At 41.1% G+C, this 18,613-nt stretch overlaps 1 protein-coding gene across 1 annotated transcript in view; it reads left to right on the top strand.

Annotated features, from left to right (window-relative positions):
* Positions 1-8,119: 8,119 nt before the first annotated feature.
* Positions 8,120-18,613, top strand: part of vipr1b (vasoactive intestinal peptide receptor 1b) — a gene marked incomplete at both ends in the record, with an annotated part of 75,891 nt that continues 65,397 nt past the window's right edge. Inside the window, 2 exons of the mRNA XM_080417455.1 lie at positions 8,120-8,192; positions 18,090-18,200. Of these exons, the coding sequence (XP_080273581.1) occupies positions 8,120-8,192; positions 18,090-18,200 (184 nt within the window). The remainder of the gene's footprint in view (positions 8,193-18,089; positions 18,201-18,613) is intronic.

Below are 18,613 nucleotides of genomic sequence, written 5' to 3'. Positions count from 1 at the left end.
AGCTAGCTCAGTGTATTCTTTTAAATCACAGCTGAAAACTCACCTTTACACCAAGGCATTCCCTTAGAGTCTAATTGGGGAACCGCCTATTGGGGAACCATGGTCTAAGGCTTAGACCATGGTTCCCCAATAGGCGGTGTCAGGTATGTTTATATCACCAGTCAATCAATGCAATTTGAAATGTGAGTTCGCTACCCACGAGCATTGTGAGTCCCATTAGTTAGGAGGGAGGGGAGGAATTGGAGTGGAGGGTGGCCTGGGCGGGTGATTATCCCACAGCGGCAAAGCGGCATGATTTATTATTTTGTCCATCTTATAAAAAAAAGGCAGTGTCTGTAGAAAATGAAAGTGGGATGGGTGTGTTTTGCCAAACTGGGGTAGGCTTCGCTGCTTCAACTTCACTTCATCTCCTAGCGAGCCTCTGATCTTAGCTTAGTCCTGAAAAATAATATCCAATGGAAGTGATATGTTTTTCAATTCTTCGCAAATTCTACTATAGTAACCCGACACCGGCACTGCATGTGTTGCAGCCAAATATATACTTCGTCGTACGACCGTGTCGTGCACCGAAAATAGCAGTTGCGTTGTGAGCTTGTACATGTAGATCTGCTATTTTTGAGGCGCGACCCGCTGTACGTAGGGCATTAACAGAATAATCGAATATTCGAATATTCGACTATCAAACCACTATTCGACCACTGTACATCAAAGTCGATTATTCTATTAAAAAATAAAATAAAATAAAAGACGTTTATTTATTTTTATTTTTTTCACTGGCTTTTCTACAGCAGACACGCAGCTGTGAGCTCTGGTGTGACGTCAACTCGCATTCCTTGAGTCAAGTCGTCAATGCCATAAAAAAAATAATTCGAATGCTAAAAATCACTATTCGTGAATGCCCTAGCTGTACGTATAAATAAAGTACAAATCGAGCTTGTATGTAGCCTACAACTAGCTGCATGCAGTCATCAATCTTTGAAGTAAATCGTTGGTTCTTGAATTATTTTGTTTCAACTTTCAAGAGTGCATTCTTTTCCCTTGTGTGACCCTCAACACAGGATTGTTGTTGTTTTACCTTGTTGCACTGTATTTTATTCTGCCATTGGAAAGCACTTTGTATTTTGAAAAGTGCTTTATAAATAAAGTATTATTATTATTATGTTATGCTAATTCCTGGTTCCCTGTGTATTCTAGTCCTTCGTCAACTAACGAACTCCTAACGTTGGGTAAGAGTACAAACAACCACGTGGCTTCTTTTCACCTGACAGAGGAGTTTCTCCTTGCACCACCCAAGCACCTACAGTACAGTACATCAATCATGCACAATTTGATGTTGATTTGGCTCCATACTCTCTGTGTCTTGGCAAGAGTGTTTCTGTACATCTGTCAAAGTCAGATTCTTAGATAAAGTGGTTGATGATTTGTAGAAAAGGGGATCAGGGCCGGCTTAAGCCTTCGTGGTGCCCGGTGCTTGGACCCGGTTTCGTGCCCCCCGGGACCGTCAATGTTGTAGCACTCCTTTAGCAGCCGCTGCTTCTAAATTTCTGTCTTCTTTCACTCTCTCCACGCCATTTGGTGCCCCCCCAAGGTTGGTGCCCTGTGCTTCAGCACCTACTTGATGGATAAGCCAGGCCTGTAGGGGATAGCCGTGGCGGGCATTTTTAAATTCATATTTGAATAATTATATTTTTTACTATATATTATAAATATCATTTTTCGCAGTTTTCAATAATAATAAAAAAAAGGATTGATTATTGCATGCGATCATACAGTATCACTGATCATGAATCATTGATAAGAAAAGTAACTAGAGAGCGTCCAAGTGGCGCAGGGGTACAGTTCCTGCCCACCACTGTGGAGGGCTGTGGTTTGATTCCATGTTTGCAAGGGACGGTGTTCTGTGTCGCTGCACTAGCGTCTCCTATAGCAGGGGTTCTCAAACCTTTTTGTGTCAGGGACCCCCAAATTGATATGGATTTGGCTGCGGACCCCCATCTCAAAATTATTTTGTGCCAGGGAACCTCCAGAAACTGTTTGATTTAAATATATATATATTCAAAGATTTGCTCAAATTTTTGCCTCTATCTTATATTATTTGACAATTTGGCCAATGTTTCACCAGTTTTTTTTAACGGTAGTATAGTTTGTTGATTAATTATGATGCAGTTATGGTCCTTTTCTTTATCCCCCCCCCCTTATTTTAGGTATTAAAAAGGTCTTAAAAGTCCTTAAATTGTCACTTCACTGTCATCTGGGGACCCCCACAAAGATCATCCTATAGGTCGGGGTGCCTTTTCAGCAAGGAGCAGAACTTGGAGGGATAATGTGTTTCTGCCTGTGTTTCTCCCTATGTGACAGTGTGATTATATATATATATATATATATATATATACAGTATATATATATATATATACAGTATATTTATTCTCTTTCTCTTCTTGATTTCTTTTTCTACCCTCTATCAGATGCTAGACTATCATGTTCCTCACAGCAGAACTGTAGCAATCTAGGGCATCTTTTGTTGACATATTTTCTGTGTTTGTTGTAGGCGTTGGTGTGGAAAATATTTAAATGTTCTCAATACATCTGTGTCTGCCGCACAGTCGGCTGCCAGCTGCCCTTACAATAGCACAGCTTGACATGCTTTATCAGCGTGTCTGTTTAGGCTTTTTAGTGTCATGTACAGTAGTGTGCAGAAAATCCTCCCAAAAATGTGTCCACCATGCTGCATGTCTGTAAGTCAGTTATTTGTTAACATAATGCAGACAGGAGAGATAGGAATAGGATCAAGGATCGGTGATAATAACGAGTCCAGAAACTGCCTCAAACCAATAAAAAAATATTTGGTGGATCTGGTTGAAAGATGCTTAAGATGCACATCTTCTTTTTTTTTTTACGAGCCAGACACATTTACCTGTATTTGTCTGGGATATGGAAGAAAGTGTACCATATTAAATCCTCTCCACGGCGAGGGTGTTTAGCTGCAAATCGACCGCGGTAAAGACAGAGCATGATTTACAGCTACAGTCGCTCTCCAGTGAAGTGTGGGGAGAGAGATAAACACATTGCGTTCCACAGCCACACTCACGTCCTCCTTTCTTTCCATTATCCCTCCTCAGATTTCCCTGCGCTTTGTTTGATTAGTAGGCGATGGTGTACATGCACTGGTCTCGAGGAGCAGCTGTTGTCAAATGTCAAATAGTCGTTAAACACTTAAGGCAGGCAGCAACCAGCCAGGCAACTGTCATGATGAGATCTGTGCTAACAAACCATCAAAGCTGGCAGGTATCCATGTATTGTTTAAACCCACGGAGGAGTGTGCGTGCGTGCGTGCGTGTGCACGTCCCTCCCTATGGCCTGGAGAGTGTGTACATTGTCTTGTGTGCATTGTCATGCTGATACACTGCTGTCCTCCTGGCAGTGGTGGAAAAAGTACTCAAATTAAGTAAAAGTATCAATACTGCAATGTAGAAATATTCCATTACAAGTAAACATCCGGAATTTGAAATTTACTTGAGTAAAAGTACAAAAGTATTGGCCTAAAAATTTTACTTAAAGTACCAAAAGTAAAAGTACTCATTATGCATCTTTTGAAATGAGCAGATGTACAAGCTCACAATGCGTTGTGAGCTTGTAGATCGGCTATTTTCAAATGGTCAAAATATATATAGGTTGTGGTTGGTGTATGTTTTGTAATAATAATCAAAATCTAGAAAGTAACTAGTGACTTTAGTTTTCAAATAATTGTAGTGGAGTTAAAGTACAATATTTGCCTCTGAGATGTAGTGGAGTTGAAGTAAAAGTACTGAAAATGGGAAATACTCCAATAAAGTAAAAAATACCTCAAAACTGTACAGTACTTGAATAAATGTACTTAGTTACTTTACAGCACTGCTTCCTGGTGGGGTTGAGTTGTGTCCATGATGTGTTAGATGACATGTCAGTTAAGACACCCTTGTGTAGATGAAAAAAACTACAACAACGCTGCCTCGTATTTGGCGGTGTGCTCTGCTCCCATGATGAGCCTGGAACAAAATCTTTGCAAACATGACAGAGACTTGACTCTGAGCTCACAAACCCCCTTGAAGCAGAAGATGCAGTTATTACACATATATATTGAACATAATAATAGATATACAGTATGAACCCCTCATATGGCAGAAACAAAAGATACAGTTATTACACAGGAGCAAGCAAGCAGGACAGAGACTTGACTCTGAGCTCACAAACCCCCTTGAAGCAGAAGATACAGTTATTACACATATATTGGACAGGATAATAGATATCCTATATGAACCCCTCATAAGGGACAATGTAAAGATACACAGATATTAAAGAACGTGATTTTATTACATGTTGATAAGTGAAGACGGTACTTAAAAAAAGCTACTACGGGAGGAGGCTGAGGAGGTGGAGGGAGTTTGTTCACTGATAAGCTGTCATTTGTGGTCTGAGCATGTAAGAGTGAGCATCAGTCTGCTTAAATAGGCCATGTATTTGAACCATTACGTTTGCAGGCATACTGTATGAGATTGGAGGGTGTATGAGCGTGGGACTGGCCCGATTCCATGCCTGAGTATACAGCGGGCCCAAAAATTTTTAAGCCTTTCTTTTCTTATTTTGTAATTGGCACTGCTTTACTAATAAAGTATTGCATGTGATGAACATTTACGCTTATAGTCGCCTACCCACACACACTGCACCTCCCGACACAATTGATTTCTATGGAAAATCATGATTTCTTCTTCTGTCCTTTAACGATCAGTTCTTTGACGGCTAATAATAATAATAATAATAATAATAATAATAATAATGTGTGCGTGTGCGTGTGCGTGTGCGTGTGTGCGTGCGTGCGTGCGTGTCTGTGTTTTTTTTGGTACGTCCCTCGATTAATTTGGGTCGGTGCAATGCGCTTCAAATTGCTGCTTATCAGATGCGCTTCCATCCTCATACTCTGAACTCTCACGGTTGTTTTGTTGTAACTGGGCTTTTCCTGTGTATTCTGGCTGCAATCACAATGCACAGCATGATCTAACAGAACTATCACCCCCCCATGTAATGAAGAGTGCTGAGCTCTCAGCCTACTGTCTGATGAGGAAATCCATGTATTTATTTGTAGAATGAATGCAGTATTTGGAGACTTCAGTTCTCTTGCCAATGGTTTGCTTTTCTCCAAAGAGATAAGGCATGCCATCAGCGACGTTCAGGAGGTTCTGTCACTTTTTCTTTTGTTTCTGTTCTGATGTGAATTTGATCAAATTTCAGGCACTGTTTATGGTTCAAGTTCAACCATAAAGTTCCACATTGTTTTTTTTTGTGTCAACAACATTTGGCACCATACTCTTAGGCTGTATAATTTTTGCTGCAGAGTTTGTAAATGTTTTTTTGTCGCTCATGTAGTCAAACAGATAAAGTAATTGGCACAGGCAACTGACTGGCTTAGGGCACATGACATGCTGTTTGGAACACATTTCGCTCCCTCACCACCCTAGTTTCTGCACTGCAAATCCTCTGCTAAGGGCTCATCTTTATTTTGCTCAAAGGATACTTAGCTCATTAAAAATAAGGTTACCAAAGGGTCTGACCACCACGAGTTCCCAATCTGTCAGTCTTCCTATGAACAGATACCGTAATGCTACCAGATGAGCCTCTTGCCTCCCAGCCAGTGGCTTACTATTACTTCAGGCTATGGGGGGATTTTCTGCAATAACAGCATGCAGATGGTAGCTCGCATCATGATGGAGAGCACACCGGTGGCTCGTGGGAGTGCCCAGACACGAGGCAGAAGCATGATGTGCAGGTCAACACAGGTCCATCACATTGCGCTCTGGGTGGTACTTTGCACACCGTAGTCGACGCGTTGTATGGCAAGTTGGGTGTAATTGTACTTTTGTGTCACACTTACCATTAACATTGTTTACCTTAAGGTTTTTAAAGTGCCTTTAATGTCACGTGATGCACATCATTGCCCTTCATGTGGTGTTTTACTATGAACCCAAGGCTCAAATATGGTCATTTCCTCAGCCGTGAATCACTCTGTCTACACTCTGCACCGCAGCTTTACTGGCTGTTGTGTACTGCAGAATAACCTCTTTGAACCTCTTAGTCAAGGTAAAGCCTGAGGCCGATTTCTAAAGATGCCTTCTAAATCCTAAGAGTTTTCTGAAAAGGGGCTGAGAAATTAATAATTATATATATATAGCAACATCTAAAATGACAATGTACGGTTTACAACAGGTCTAAGTGGGTTAAGATACTGTCTAAATTCTGCCGTTTTAAAATGTCCATCCGTCCAAATGGCATTTGTTAGTGGGAGGTTGTCCATAGTTCTCTTTCATTTGCTTTAAGACAATTCACCAAAAATCATGTGGGGTTTTATCATAATACAGTATGTTATTTGTGTTTTTCGTTCTATTTAGTTTTTTTCTTCCCTGCCCTGGCTTTATCATGGCAATGTTGGAACCTTATTTGCCCTGATGATGACGAAAGTCGAATCGTTGCCAGTAGCAAAAACATTTTGCACTGAGTGTGCGACCGACTGTTATATTTTTCCTTTAGTTCATGGTCCCGCGCAGCCATGGCCAGCAGCACCTTACAAGTTGTGCATTGTACTATATCCCATTTTGTCCCTTTTTTTTACCCATGTTAGAAACAGCCACCTGAAAGACAGTGATGTAATACAAGGGCATGTAGAGGAATCCCATTATCTGCTGCTCTGTTTATGATAAGTTTTGTCATGACTCATGATCCACTTCATCATCTTTCTGTCATCGCTACATTTCCTGACGCCTTAAGACAGATGTTCAGAGAGCCCCGGAGAGGGCAACTTAATACAGGATTAAAGCGGCTCAGAATGTTGTTGTTCCATCTCACTACAATACATAACAATAATGCATACATACAGTTTATACAGCGCTTTTCTAAGTTCTCAAAGTCGCTACATCTTATCATTTGACGTGAGCAATGGGCTCAAGAAAAGTACTGCCGTGAACGACACAGATCAATATGACCCGACCCTGGACGAGAGCAAACCATTTCTGCATGCGTACGATGTTTGAAATTAAAACGAATGAAAGAGCAGTGCTGGGTGCGTAGTCCATATCTGCAGAACGTGCGTTGTGCTCTTTTCAGTATGTGATTCTATGCGTACTCCTCCTGCCATGCCCTTTGCTTGTGTCTTACATCGCTGTGGCCTCCCTGAGCCCTCAACCTCCATGGGAGGCCATCAATATATTCTCTGCTGCTGCATGCAGACCACGTGGGCCTTTTTTTGGCCATATCTCTCACTCTCTGATGTATCTATTTATGACATTTTCCCCTGCCTTTTTCCTGTCTGTCTGTCTGTCTGTCTGTCTGTCTGTCTGTCTGTCTGTCTGTCTGTCTGTCTGTCTGTCTGTGTCTCTCTTTCTTTCTCTCTGTCTTTCTCTCTCTCTCCTGATCTCCCTCCTTGACAGTTTTATCTCCATTGACCTTTTCAAGCTGCTCCCTGGTCTTACACTTCTTCATTGACCCGCAGGCTCTCTGCCAGCGACTGTCAGCTTGAGTTTGTCAGCGCGTGTTGACACAGATAGACAGTCACTGCAGCAGATTAGTCATTGGTCCACTCTGCACTTCAAAACCATTTGCATGATATACCGTCTATAGTATGTAGGGAATGCAAGCATCTCTGTGGAGATACAGGCTCTTGGGATTTTTCTTTGGTTATTTATATGTATTTCTATTTAGCATTTTTGTCCTGTCTACAGTTTAAGTTTGTTCATTATTGAGAAATCAATACAAATATTTGAAACAGAGACCTACAGTGCATAGTATTTCATATTGATTTAGCCGTGTTTTTGGTAGGGATTTCATTGCATTAGAACACTAACGTTAACAGCATGGAGGATAGCCTATCTTTGTTCTATGTTTGTATATGTGTACTGTGTCTAGTCTGTTCACTTGTAAGAAGTGAAATCCTAGTACAGTACATGAGTGTACAACATCTGTTTTACATAAATGTATCAAAGAAGAATGGCAAACATTTGCAATGAAGCATTCATTTGGAACATAACTCACCTCACATAAATTCAGTGTTTGTCATATTGTAACTCTGCCTTTCCTGCAGGTGCTGTCAGTGCAGATGTGTGTGATGAACGAGATTGAGCTGGAGAAAGAGCGCTGTGGGAACAGTACCTCTGGGAACGTCACTTCAGGTCATTTTTCTACTCTCCTATTCTCACACTGTTAAGTATTTAGAAAGTTATATGGAAAAAATGGGGAAGCAGTGAAGCTTGATTTGTATTATTATTCATTTTCCCCACAGTGAATTAGTTTGTTGTTCCTAAGAAAGCTAATATAGGCGTACTGGAGCAAAACTGAAGTCTGGGAAGTGTGCACTAATTAATTTAACTTTTGTCCAGATTTAATTAAAGTTTTTGTCTCCACCAAGTTGGAGACTACAGTATGTACTTATAGGTCGCCATACAATAAAAAAAGACGTTCCCCAGAATTCCTTGGATCATGACACACCTCGCCACACAGTACAGTATCAACAACCTCAGTACAGTAACAACACTGTTCAGTGTCAGTGAGCAAAAGAAAACACTGATAACTATGGTCTACTATGACTATGTTTGTTTACAGTACGGTATACAGTCAAAAAATCTCTGCTAAAAGACAAAAAAAGACAAAAAGCCCCAGGGGGCTTGTTTCCATTCTGGTTCATTGTACTCAATTCATCAACCCAGATGTGTCTCTAACGAGAGGTTACATTTATTCTCCTGCTATGCCACAAAAATGTGGAACGCCCTACCAACAGTCGTAAAGGAGTGTAAATCCCAACTCTCCTTCAAAACCCCTCTAAAAGAGCACTTAAAGGTGGCTGCAATTCGAAACTGGCCCCTGTAAAAGTCAAAGCCGAGTCGTCCCCCTTTTTTGTTTTTGTTTTCAAACTGTTTATATGATGTTTTGCATAGTAGTGTATATTTGTCTGTCATTAAATGTTTCGATGAATTGATTACAAAGGACAATGGAAACAAGCCATAGGCTTTCTTTCTCTTAGCAGACCTTATATTGACCTGTACTTTACTGTGCTTTTTTTGCAAACTGCTAATAAAGTAGTCAATCATTCAATCAATTAACAAGACATATAACATATTATATACATTATTGTCTCCGCCAGGCCGAAAGGCATGGCGAGAGAGTATGTTTTACCCCCTGTCCGTCCGTGTGTCCGTGTGTCCGTGTGTCCATCTGTCTGCGAGCGGCTAATCTCCGAAACCGTTGGCCCGGTCGCTGCGAAACTGTGCACACACACTCCCTGGATGCCAATTCAGAACCTCTGCCCCAAATCTTTTACATGGCCCTGTTATAGCGCCACCAGGAGGCTGATTTGTGCAAAATATTTTTTTTATATTACTCCTACAGATTTTATCCAAACATCATGCAAATCAGTACACAGTATCTCTATATAGTCATGTGATCAACACGGATCTGTCTGATTTTCCATATTCCATCCTGATTGGCTAAGGTTGGCTTCCAAAGTTTGCAGGATTGGTCCATTTTGAACTAAGTGCCTCAAATCATGAACGCAGCATGCGATTTTCGTGAAATTTCACACGCACATTCCCACTAGGCCGAGGAAGAAATGCCACTTGGAAATGTTCAAATCAGCCTCATGGTGGCGCTATAAAATGCCAAATTGCGTTTTTAACTGTAACTGCACCGATCTGCGTGAAACTTTGCATGCATAGGCCTACTCCCTATAGGCCAAGGAAAAACATCTGCCCTGCATTTTTCACATTAGCCTTTTATAGCGCCACCAGGAGGCCGACTTATGTAAAACACATATTTTGAGATGAAGCCTTCAGATTTTATCCAAATTTCATCATTGATTTTTCATATTCCATCCTGATTGGCATCTAAGGTTTGCAGGAGTGGCCCGTTTTGAACAAAATGCCGCAAATCATGAACGCAGCGTCCGATTACGGTGGAACTTTGCACGTACATTCGCACTACGTTGAAGAACAAACGCCACCCTTTTAACATTGCCCTATTATAGCGCCACCAGGAGGCCGATTTTTCTTTTTTATATTACTCCTACAAATTTTGTCCATACATCATGCAAATCAGTACACATTATCTCTATAGTCAAGTGATCAAGATGGTTCCGTCCGATTTTCTATATTCCATCCTGATTGGCAAATTCTGAACATTGCTGGCCCACAATAACCTACCTGACCTGGCGGAGACCTGTGCTCCGAGGAGCACTTTTTCTAGTTACATTATTGTATTGATCTCAGAATGGATGTTAATCCAGAGTTATTAGTCTGCAGTGGACCGAGTGGTGCGACCGTGGGCTATCCTGGCTAATTAGCCAGGATAGCCTCCAGCTCCCTCCCAGTTCTCACCTACGCCACTCCTTTCACGCCATCCAGTTTAGCACTGACGACGGAGCTGGAGTTCCCCCCCGCTAGGGGATTGCAAAGAAGAGGTTTAATTAACAGTCATAAATGTAAAACAGGGTATGCGGTCTGGCACAGACAGGAGGACGCCCCTGCCATGCAGAGTCTCGGGCACTCGAGGATGATAGCATCCCGTCCTGTGTTTCTTAATTAGAAGCAGAACTTCTGAGATTTGGATTTCTTTGACAAACTTGGTACTTGGTCAATCTCTTTCAAGGCTGCTATAAGGGTGTCAACAGTGGTTTTGGCATGTGAGCGGCGTTCTCACGAAGGCTGCATGCTAGGATATACAACCTGTCAGGAGGTATTCCTCATTTTTATGGCCGTTCCGTTTGTTTCTAGGAAGTCACAGAACACCGGGACACCATATGTATGACGCACAGCTACAAGCTTTGAATATAAGTATAGTATTCTCACAAACCCACACACACACACATTAGACAACAGCTGTTAATCCATTTATTAGGGATGTGACCTTTGCAAGTGGCCTACAGTACCTTAGTTCCTGTCGAGGAAGCAGATAGGGAAGTGGAGAAATGATTGAGGGTTGTTGAACAGATAAGGATCAAAGCAGTGCCCACACGGACGGACATTTTGTCATTTTGTATGGTCACAATCATTATATATAACAAATACAACAAGGGTGTGTTCTTTTTCTTTCCGCCTTTATCGATAGGATAGTGAGCTACAGGAAATGATGAGAGAGATGGGGGTGTGACACACAGCAAAGAAGGCGTGGCCGAGACTATGTTTTCTCACCCGTCCGTCTGTCATTCTGTACGTGGACAGTTTATCTCCGGCACCGTTCGACCGATTGCCGTGAAACTGTACACTCCCTTTAGGCCAGAGCAGAACCTCTGCACCAAATCTTTCACATCGGCCTGTTATAGTGCCACCAGGACGCCATTTTTTACTCCTGCAGATTTTGTCGAAACATCACGCAAATCGGTACACATTATTTCTATAGTAATGTGATCAAGACGGATGTGTCCGATTCTTCATATTTCATCCTGATTGGCTAAGATTGGCCTTTCAAAGTTTGCAGGAGTGACCCATTTTTGAACAAACACAACCACGCCTGGCCCAAGTCCATTCAGTGAAGCGACCGTCACCCATATGAATGCAAATGTATGTCTTTGTCTTCAACGTTAAATCAACGTAAGTGGTAGTTTTCTTATAGAGTACTTCTAAATCGCTCCAGTGGGTTTTTGTCAACGTATTCCCGTGTTATGGTGTTTAATTACTCCACAGAGAGGATCTGTCCGCCGTCTGTGCCTGTTTGGTAACCGGAAGACTCGCCCCAAAACACGCTCACCCCCATTTCTTTCGCGGACCAGCGATTCTTATGGGCATTAGACATAGGCATAGTTTTACTGAGGTTACGTTTAGGAATACCAGGTGAATACCACTGCGACTGTTTTGTGTGTGTGTGTGTGTGTGTGTGTGTGTGTGTGTGTGTGTGTGTGTGTGTGTGTGTGTGTGTGTGTGTGTGTGTGTGTGTGTGTGTGTGTGTGTGTGTGTGTGTGTGTGTGTGTGTGTGTGTGTGTGTGTGTGTGTGTGTGTGTGTGTGTGTGTGTGTGTGTGTTGTACACACATGTGTATATATATATATCAGAAACACTCACGTCAAAGTAGATTTAACCATTTATTTGTCGTATATTGGCCCTGATTGCTTATATTTTATGAACAGTGTGCAAGTCAAAACCAGATATAAATGATACTACAGTTAAGAAGAAATAATGTCTGCATAGAAAATCAGGGACACTCTGCATAGCTTTGAAGTGTGATTTACATCTCTTTTGTTAACTGGAGAGACAACAGGTCTCATCCTGGTCACACCTTGAGCAGGATGCAGGAAGCAGCTAGAGAGACAGTACCATTTGCCAATGCTCAAAGGACTTCAGAGCTTGATCTTCTAGGTGGGGGGATTCTCTGACCCCCACCCGCCTGAATTGTAATGTGAGATACCTAGAGTATAAGAGTTGACTGTAAGTGACTTGTGAGTGAGTACTGACCACGCCGTGAGGCTGGGGGAGCTCAGGGGCTCCCTGCCCCTGGTTCTCTGATATGATGCTGTTTGTTGTTGCTGAATAAATGAATGATTCTGAACTTGGATGGATCCGTCATCTCTTCTCCTCTACTTTATTACAACCAACCAGCCTGGTAACCCGCAGTTTACTGCCTCGAATACACGACATTGTCACAAATGGAATACAGTTAAGCTTGGCGTTAAAGCTCCGCTCTTGGGAGAATATTCACTGAATTTTGTCGAAGCAGCCTGCTAAGCATATATTCAGGGAATGCTTAAGCAAATCCCCCATAGGGATACAATGTCAACAATAAGCAGTACATTGACATATTAGTTTGAATTAGCAGATATACATGATAATAACAAGTATTTGAGCCTATGCCAGACTCTAACAAAGCAGATGTACTGTACATGATAATCACAAGTATTTGAGCCTATGCCAGACTCTAATCAAAAGGTGGAGGCTGGGGTGGAGGAGGAGCTAGCAGAATGCATTGGTTCAGCAACAAAGAAAGACCTTGAGAATTCGAACCGTATTTAAAGGAACCTCTTTGCTAATGCGTGAACTGTGATTGGAATATGAGTGTGTGACGTAATGACCAGCAGTATGTGTATATATATATATATATATATATATATATATATATATATATATATATATATATATATATATGTATATGGTTAGGGCTATGCCAGGTGTGCCTTGGCATCAAAAGGGTTGGGAAACACTGCTCTAGTCAGTCTAGCATAATGAATCATAGCCTGTGTGTAAGATTGATTGACAAGTGCATGATATTAATATTGGTTCAAATTGGTTGGCGTCTGCTGATGTAATCACGCATGACATAGTTGTTTGCCAGGAAGTAGTACAGTAAATAAGATTTGAATTTTGATCTTAAAAAATATTTTCTTTTGGCATATATTGTCTATGTAATTAGGAAGTCTATTCAGCTCGTCTTTAAGAAGTGAAACTGCGCGGTCCTTAAGTTAACCGCTTAAACCTATAAACATTGCGTGTGATTGGTGATTTTTGGCAGATTTTCATTCACAGTTCAGGGTCTCACAATCAATCTCCATTATTCAGTCCATTCATACATGTCCATTGTTGTTAGTGGTGTCATCTTGTTGGGTTCTATATTCAGTCAATTTTTAGACAGTTTTGAATAAAGGTTGGCTGAGGAGGTCAGTTTCATGTAAACAAACAGCAGAGGTGACCATAGCCTAGGCAGTGAGTGCTGATGTGCATGGCCGTATACATTACAGAGTCACAGCGCTATTTATGTCCAACCTGCCATTGTTTAGCTTGCTCATTTGAGAACAGCAAGATCGGTCACAGTGCAAAGCTCCACCCAATGGAGCAGACAAAGCCTATGGATGTTTACGCCACAAGCCCACAACAGACAGAGACACACACACACACATACACACACACACACACACACACACACACACACACACACACACACACACACACACACACACACACACACACACACACACACACACACACACACACACACACACACACACACACACACACACACACACACACACACACACACTGGATGAGCCTATGATGTTGATATTTGCAGAGGAGAAAATGAAGGGAGATCAATCATACTGTATTTCATTTCTCCATGCCATGCTACCCCTGACAGAATATCCATATGTCAGCTCCACAGTGTATACTGTGTGTATGATCTTACTTATTATGAATGTTTGATGTTGGGTCATCAAAACAAATCTGTTATTTTCAGTGAGCATAAATGTCAAACCCTGTGATTAACAGACATTTTATCTACAATAAGTATGCGACCTGTAATACAAGAGAGAATAAGACCCTGGAATTGCTGTAGGCAAATGAGGCGAACAGATCACAAATATAATTCTGGCTGTGAGTATAAAAGTAGATAGTAGTTTACTGCTCAGAGCAGAAGTCTATAGCAGCTGGAAATTAACCACTATAGACGCACGTCAAGTTGAGTGCTTCGGTTTCTCATATTAAAATACGATATAAACTACCTGCACAACAATGAAACAAGACACACTTAACTGGTTACAATCTCCATGAACAGGCACATAGAATAGAAATATAGGATACAGTTAAGACCTCACCTTTTAAGGCGATGAAGACTCGTCATGCTCACTTCTGAAATGTAAGCTTTGAGGGCTCGCTAGTTAAGTTGCTGAACCTGTGATAGCCCAATGTGCGGACATTTTGTGTGTTTTACTCAAATTATTACACACAACGACGGCTGCAGACTTTCCTTTGATGTGTGTGTTTTATGAGAAAGTGGCATATATGAGAGATTGAATTGGTATTATTTCATTTGAGGAGCTGAAATTGTATTAGGCTATTTGGAAAATAGCTCAGTCATGATTGCTGTAAACAACTTTGAACCGGCGAATCGTTATGCATACTCTAACTGTTTGGTAGGCTACCTTTATAGCCTATATGAGCCTCTCAAAATACCCACATATTAGGCCTATGTCTTTCATACTTTAATGTTGTTTACACTTTGCACACACTAGCGTCGACTGGAACTTTTGAGACTATGGCATATAAGTCACTGTTATTCTTCATTTCATTTATGTCAAATTATTAATATGAAATGTTGAAAAGATAGAAGCCAAATAATATGAAGACATGGGAGTTGTGACGCTCTGAGAAGACGTGTTACAGCTCAGTATAATGGTCTTATGTTTAAATTGTAAAACAGCCGTGTATTTAACTTTAACAGCAAATACTGTAACAGGGCTATGTGTATGTAGCAGGCATCATTGGTTATTGGGGGAGGGGGTCCCAATTTAGAAAGGTTCCCCCCACACCCATACTGTAATTCCTGTCGGCGGGCCTGTCTGCCAGTGTATTACAGACTACATGAGGAGACCATTTTCGCCACCAAAGATTTTCCAGTATCATGACCTGGATAAATTACAGCCTTGTTGAACAGGAAGAAGTGGGCTTTCATGGCACACGATACCGAGGGGGGCAAGGCTATCCAGATGGACATAAAAGAAGGCTCTGGTGGTGCATGGCCAAGGAGTGTTAATACCAGGACGGATTGGAGGGCAGGCTGCAGGGCAACAACTCCAGAGAGGTGTAGTTGGGGTTTAAGAGGATAACTTGTTACAAATAGTCCTGGTACAACACAAAGCAATTTGGTCAGTCCTTTGTGCCAGTATCAAGGTCCACAACTAAACCCCCTTACATTCTGTTCTTGGATTAATGACTCCTGCTGGACTCTCTGGCACATTTGTGTAAGCACACTGGAATGTACACTACAGAACCATAACAGACGCCTGTTAAGGATAACTGCTGTAAACGTTTCATTGTTGATAGATTGTATTTACTCACTACAAGACCGGTGCCCGAAGGGGCCATATGCCATGAACGACGCAAGTCAGGAATATATGGTCATCATACATGTTATGATGACCTCCCTCTCCTCCTTCCCATACTGTACATGTTGTCACCCAGTTTTATTTGAATTTGATAAGGATGCCTTCCGTCTCCTCCTCCATCCCAACATAAGTGCCATTCTGTTCACATTCTTCCACATTATGGCTTTTGCCCACTTTCTTTTCCGTTGCATACCGTGTCACTTATATTGGCTATGCGGCAAAAAAACTTTCCGCGGAGCTCGGCCATTCAGTTAAGCCGACGGGTCGGGTTGGCCAATCGATCGGGCACTTACTGACTAAGCGGCACAAACGTGACATGACATGATAAGGTACGTGACCACTCAGAGACTGTTTATAGACTGTACATGAATAATATGATCCATATAATATTTTTGTAGGTTGTAGGCTGGCTGACACTGTGTTTCAACTCCTATCCTCATGAAAGATTGTACATTATACTTCTGCTTTATTGATACATTGTTAACCCAGTGACTAATTGATAGAAAACATATGGGGTGAATTATCCCTTTAAATGTTTGTTAACAATATTCAGGGAGTTTCCATAAATGAGACAGTTGCTACCCTGTCACGTTCAACAATCTGAGTGTCACCGCTTCCTGTATCCATCATTTCAAATGAAAACTCTCTCCAGCACACCAACACATCCCCACTGGCATATCCAGTGGAGCTTAGGCTTGCCTTGTGTTGTTTTATATTCAATACCTTTTCCCTTTCCAGACAAAACCATTAGCATTTTAATTGACCTTGTATATTATATGAATATTCATACCAGCAGGTGAACTATCCTATTGGCTTTTACTATGGGACACTGTTAATGCGGACAGCATATTCTTTTTGGAGCATCTCATTAGAAAATTTGATATACTCGCTAAATGGAAATGGAAAGATTAATAAAAAGTTACAATTCGTCCTTGAGGAGGTGGTTTTTGCCTTTTTCAAAAAAGTGTTGTGCGCTATATGGGAGATGGAGACACCTTCGCCGAATACATTCTGACATATTTAGGAACATTTAACTCGCATGACTAGTACTATTGATTTTGTACTAAGAATAGGAACATTTTAAGTAAAAGCTGCTTCAGTGTAAGATGCCTTCCCTCATGTTTCTCCTCACATTTTCAAAAAACAAAAAATTAAGGTGGTAGAACTGGTACAGTACCAATTCAAGCACTATCTGTAACAAGTCGTTAATGAATAGTTTCCAGATTTGACATTTTGAAAAAACAACAAATTCAAAGTAACAATAAATAAAGTTTTCAAATCATTGTAGTGGAGTACGGTACTTGAGTAAATGTAAGACTCCAAAACTCCACTATGCCCGTTCCCTATATTCTGATCGCAATCATTGCTACAATATAGTGTTTGTTCAGTAACAGGTCTCCCTATCTCTCCAACCCGTTAATAAACAGAAAATACAGAGAGAGAACTCATACAGTAACTCATAAACTGTAAAAGTTAAATTGGAAGTGTTGACAAAAATAAATAATTCAAACTGATAAATGGGTACTCTCTCCTGATTGGCTGAAATTGGTAACCTGCATATTTATTTTCTGTTTATTTTCTGTTAAAAAGAATCCTCTTTCCGGATTCTGCCCATCCGGTTTTGCGGTGCCGCTTTGTTTTGGTTCCCCAATCCCTATTTAAATGGAATAGAATTTCCCCGTGGGATAATACAGACGCTAAATAGTCTCCGGATAGTGCACGCACATTTACATTATAAAAAATAAGCTAAACTATGCCGCATCAAGGATTTTATTAGGACGGACCTATTTTGGGGTGAGACGTCTTTCCGGTTCTGCCCATCCGGCCACTTTTTTTTTTTTACTTCCGCTCCCGACCGGATCATATACCCGAAAAGGAATGCTGCTCAGGCTACTAATCATGTAGCACTAATGTTGCAATAATATGTTAACCATATTATTTACGATCGTTCTACTGCACCATAACTCAGTTGTTGTTAATAGTGTGTGTGTGTGTGTGTGTGTGTGTGTGTGTGTGTGTGTGTGTGTGTGTGTGTGTGTGTGTGTGTGTGTGTGTGTGTGTGTGTGTGTGTGTGTGTGTGTGTGTGTGTGTGTGTGTGTGTGTGTGTGTGTGTGTGTGTGTGTGTGTGTGTGTGTGTGTAAAGTAGGCTTTTGTGTCTGTCCTTGTGAGTCAGTGAGTAATACTATGCTAATGGTAATGTTCTTTCCTGGCAGGTTGCCAAGGCATGTGGGATATCATTGCCTGTTGGCCATCTGCCAAGGTTGGTGAAGTGGTTACCATAACGTGCCCCAATTACTTCAGCTATTTCAGTGACAACCACAAAGGTAAACCGTTTTTGTTGTTGTTCTCAGTTAAAAGAAAATCTGGTTTAATTCACCTTTCTTTTCCTTTAAAGTGAGATCCCATGTTCCCATGTTCTTTCCACTACATTGTAAAAAAAATAAAAATTGAATTGTATTCAACCAGAAATGCGCAGCTTTTGTGTCTGCGCAATGAGCTATTCAAATGCCAAATGGTAACAATTTAGCAGTATTTTGGAATATTCGTAAAAAAAAAAACCTTAGTAGTAGTGTAAAAATGTAGAGAACCAAGGGGAAATGCATTGGTTGGGCTCAAAAATATATTTAGGTTAATAAATCTGCCCTTTCCTAAGCCAAGAGAACACAATTGGTAAACATGTTGTAAAACCAACTGTCACATACCCTCATGTGTCAGATTGTTATGACTAAATATGGCC

This window comes from Gymnoscopelus braueri (assembly GCF_963280865.1).
Source record: "Gymnoscopelus braueri genome assembly, chromosome: 21".
Classification (NCBI taxonomy): domain Eukaryota; kingdom Metazoa; phylum Chordata; class Actinopteri; order Myctophiformes; family Myctophidae; genus Gymnoscopelus; species Gymnoscopelus braueri.
This window is presented reverse-complemented; position numbering and strand designations above follow the sequence as displayed.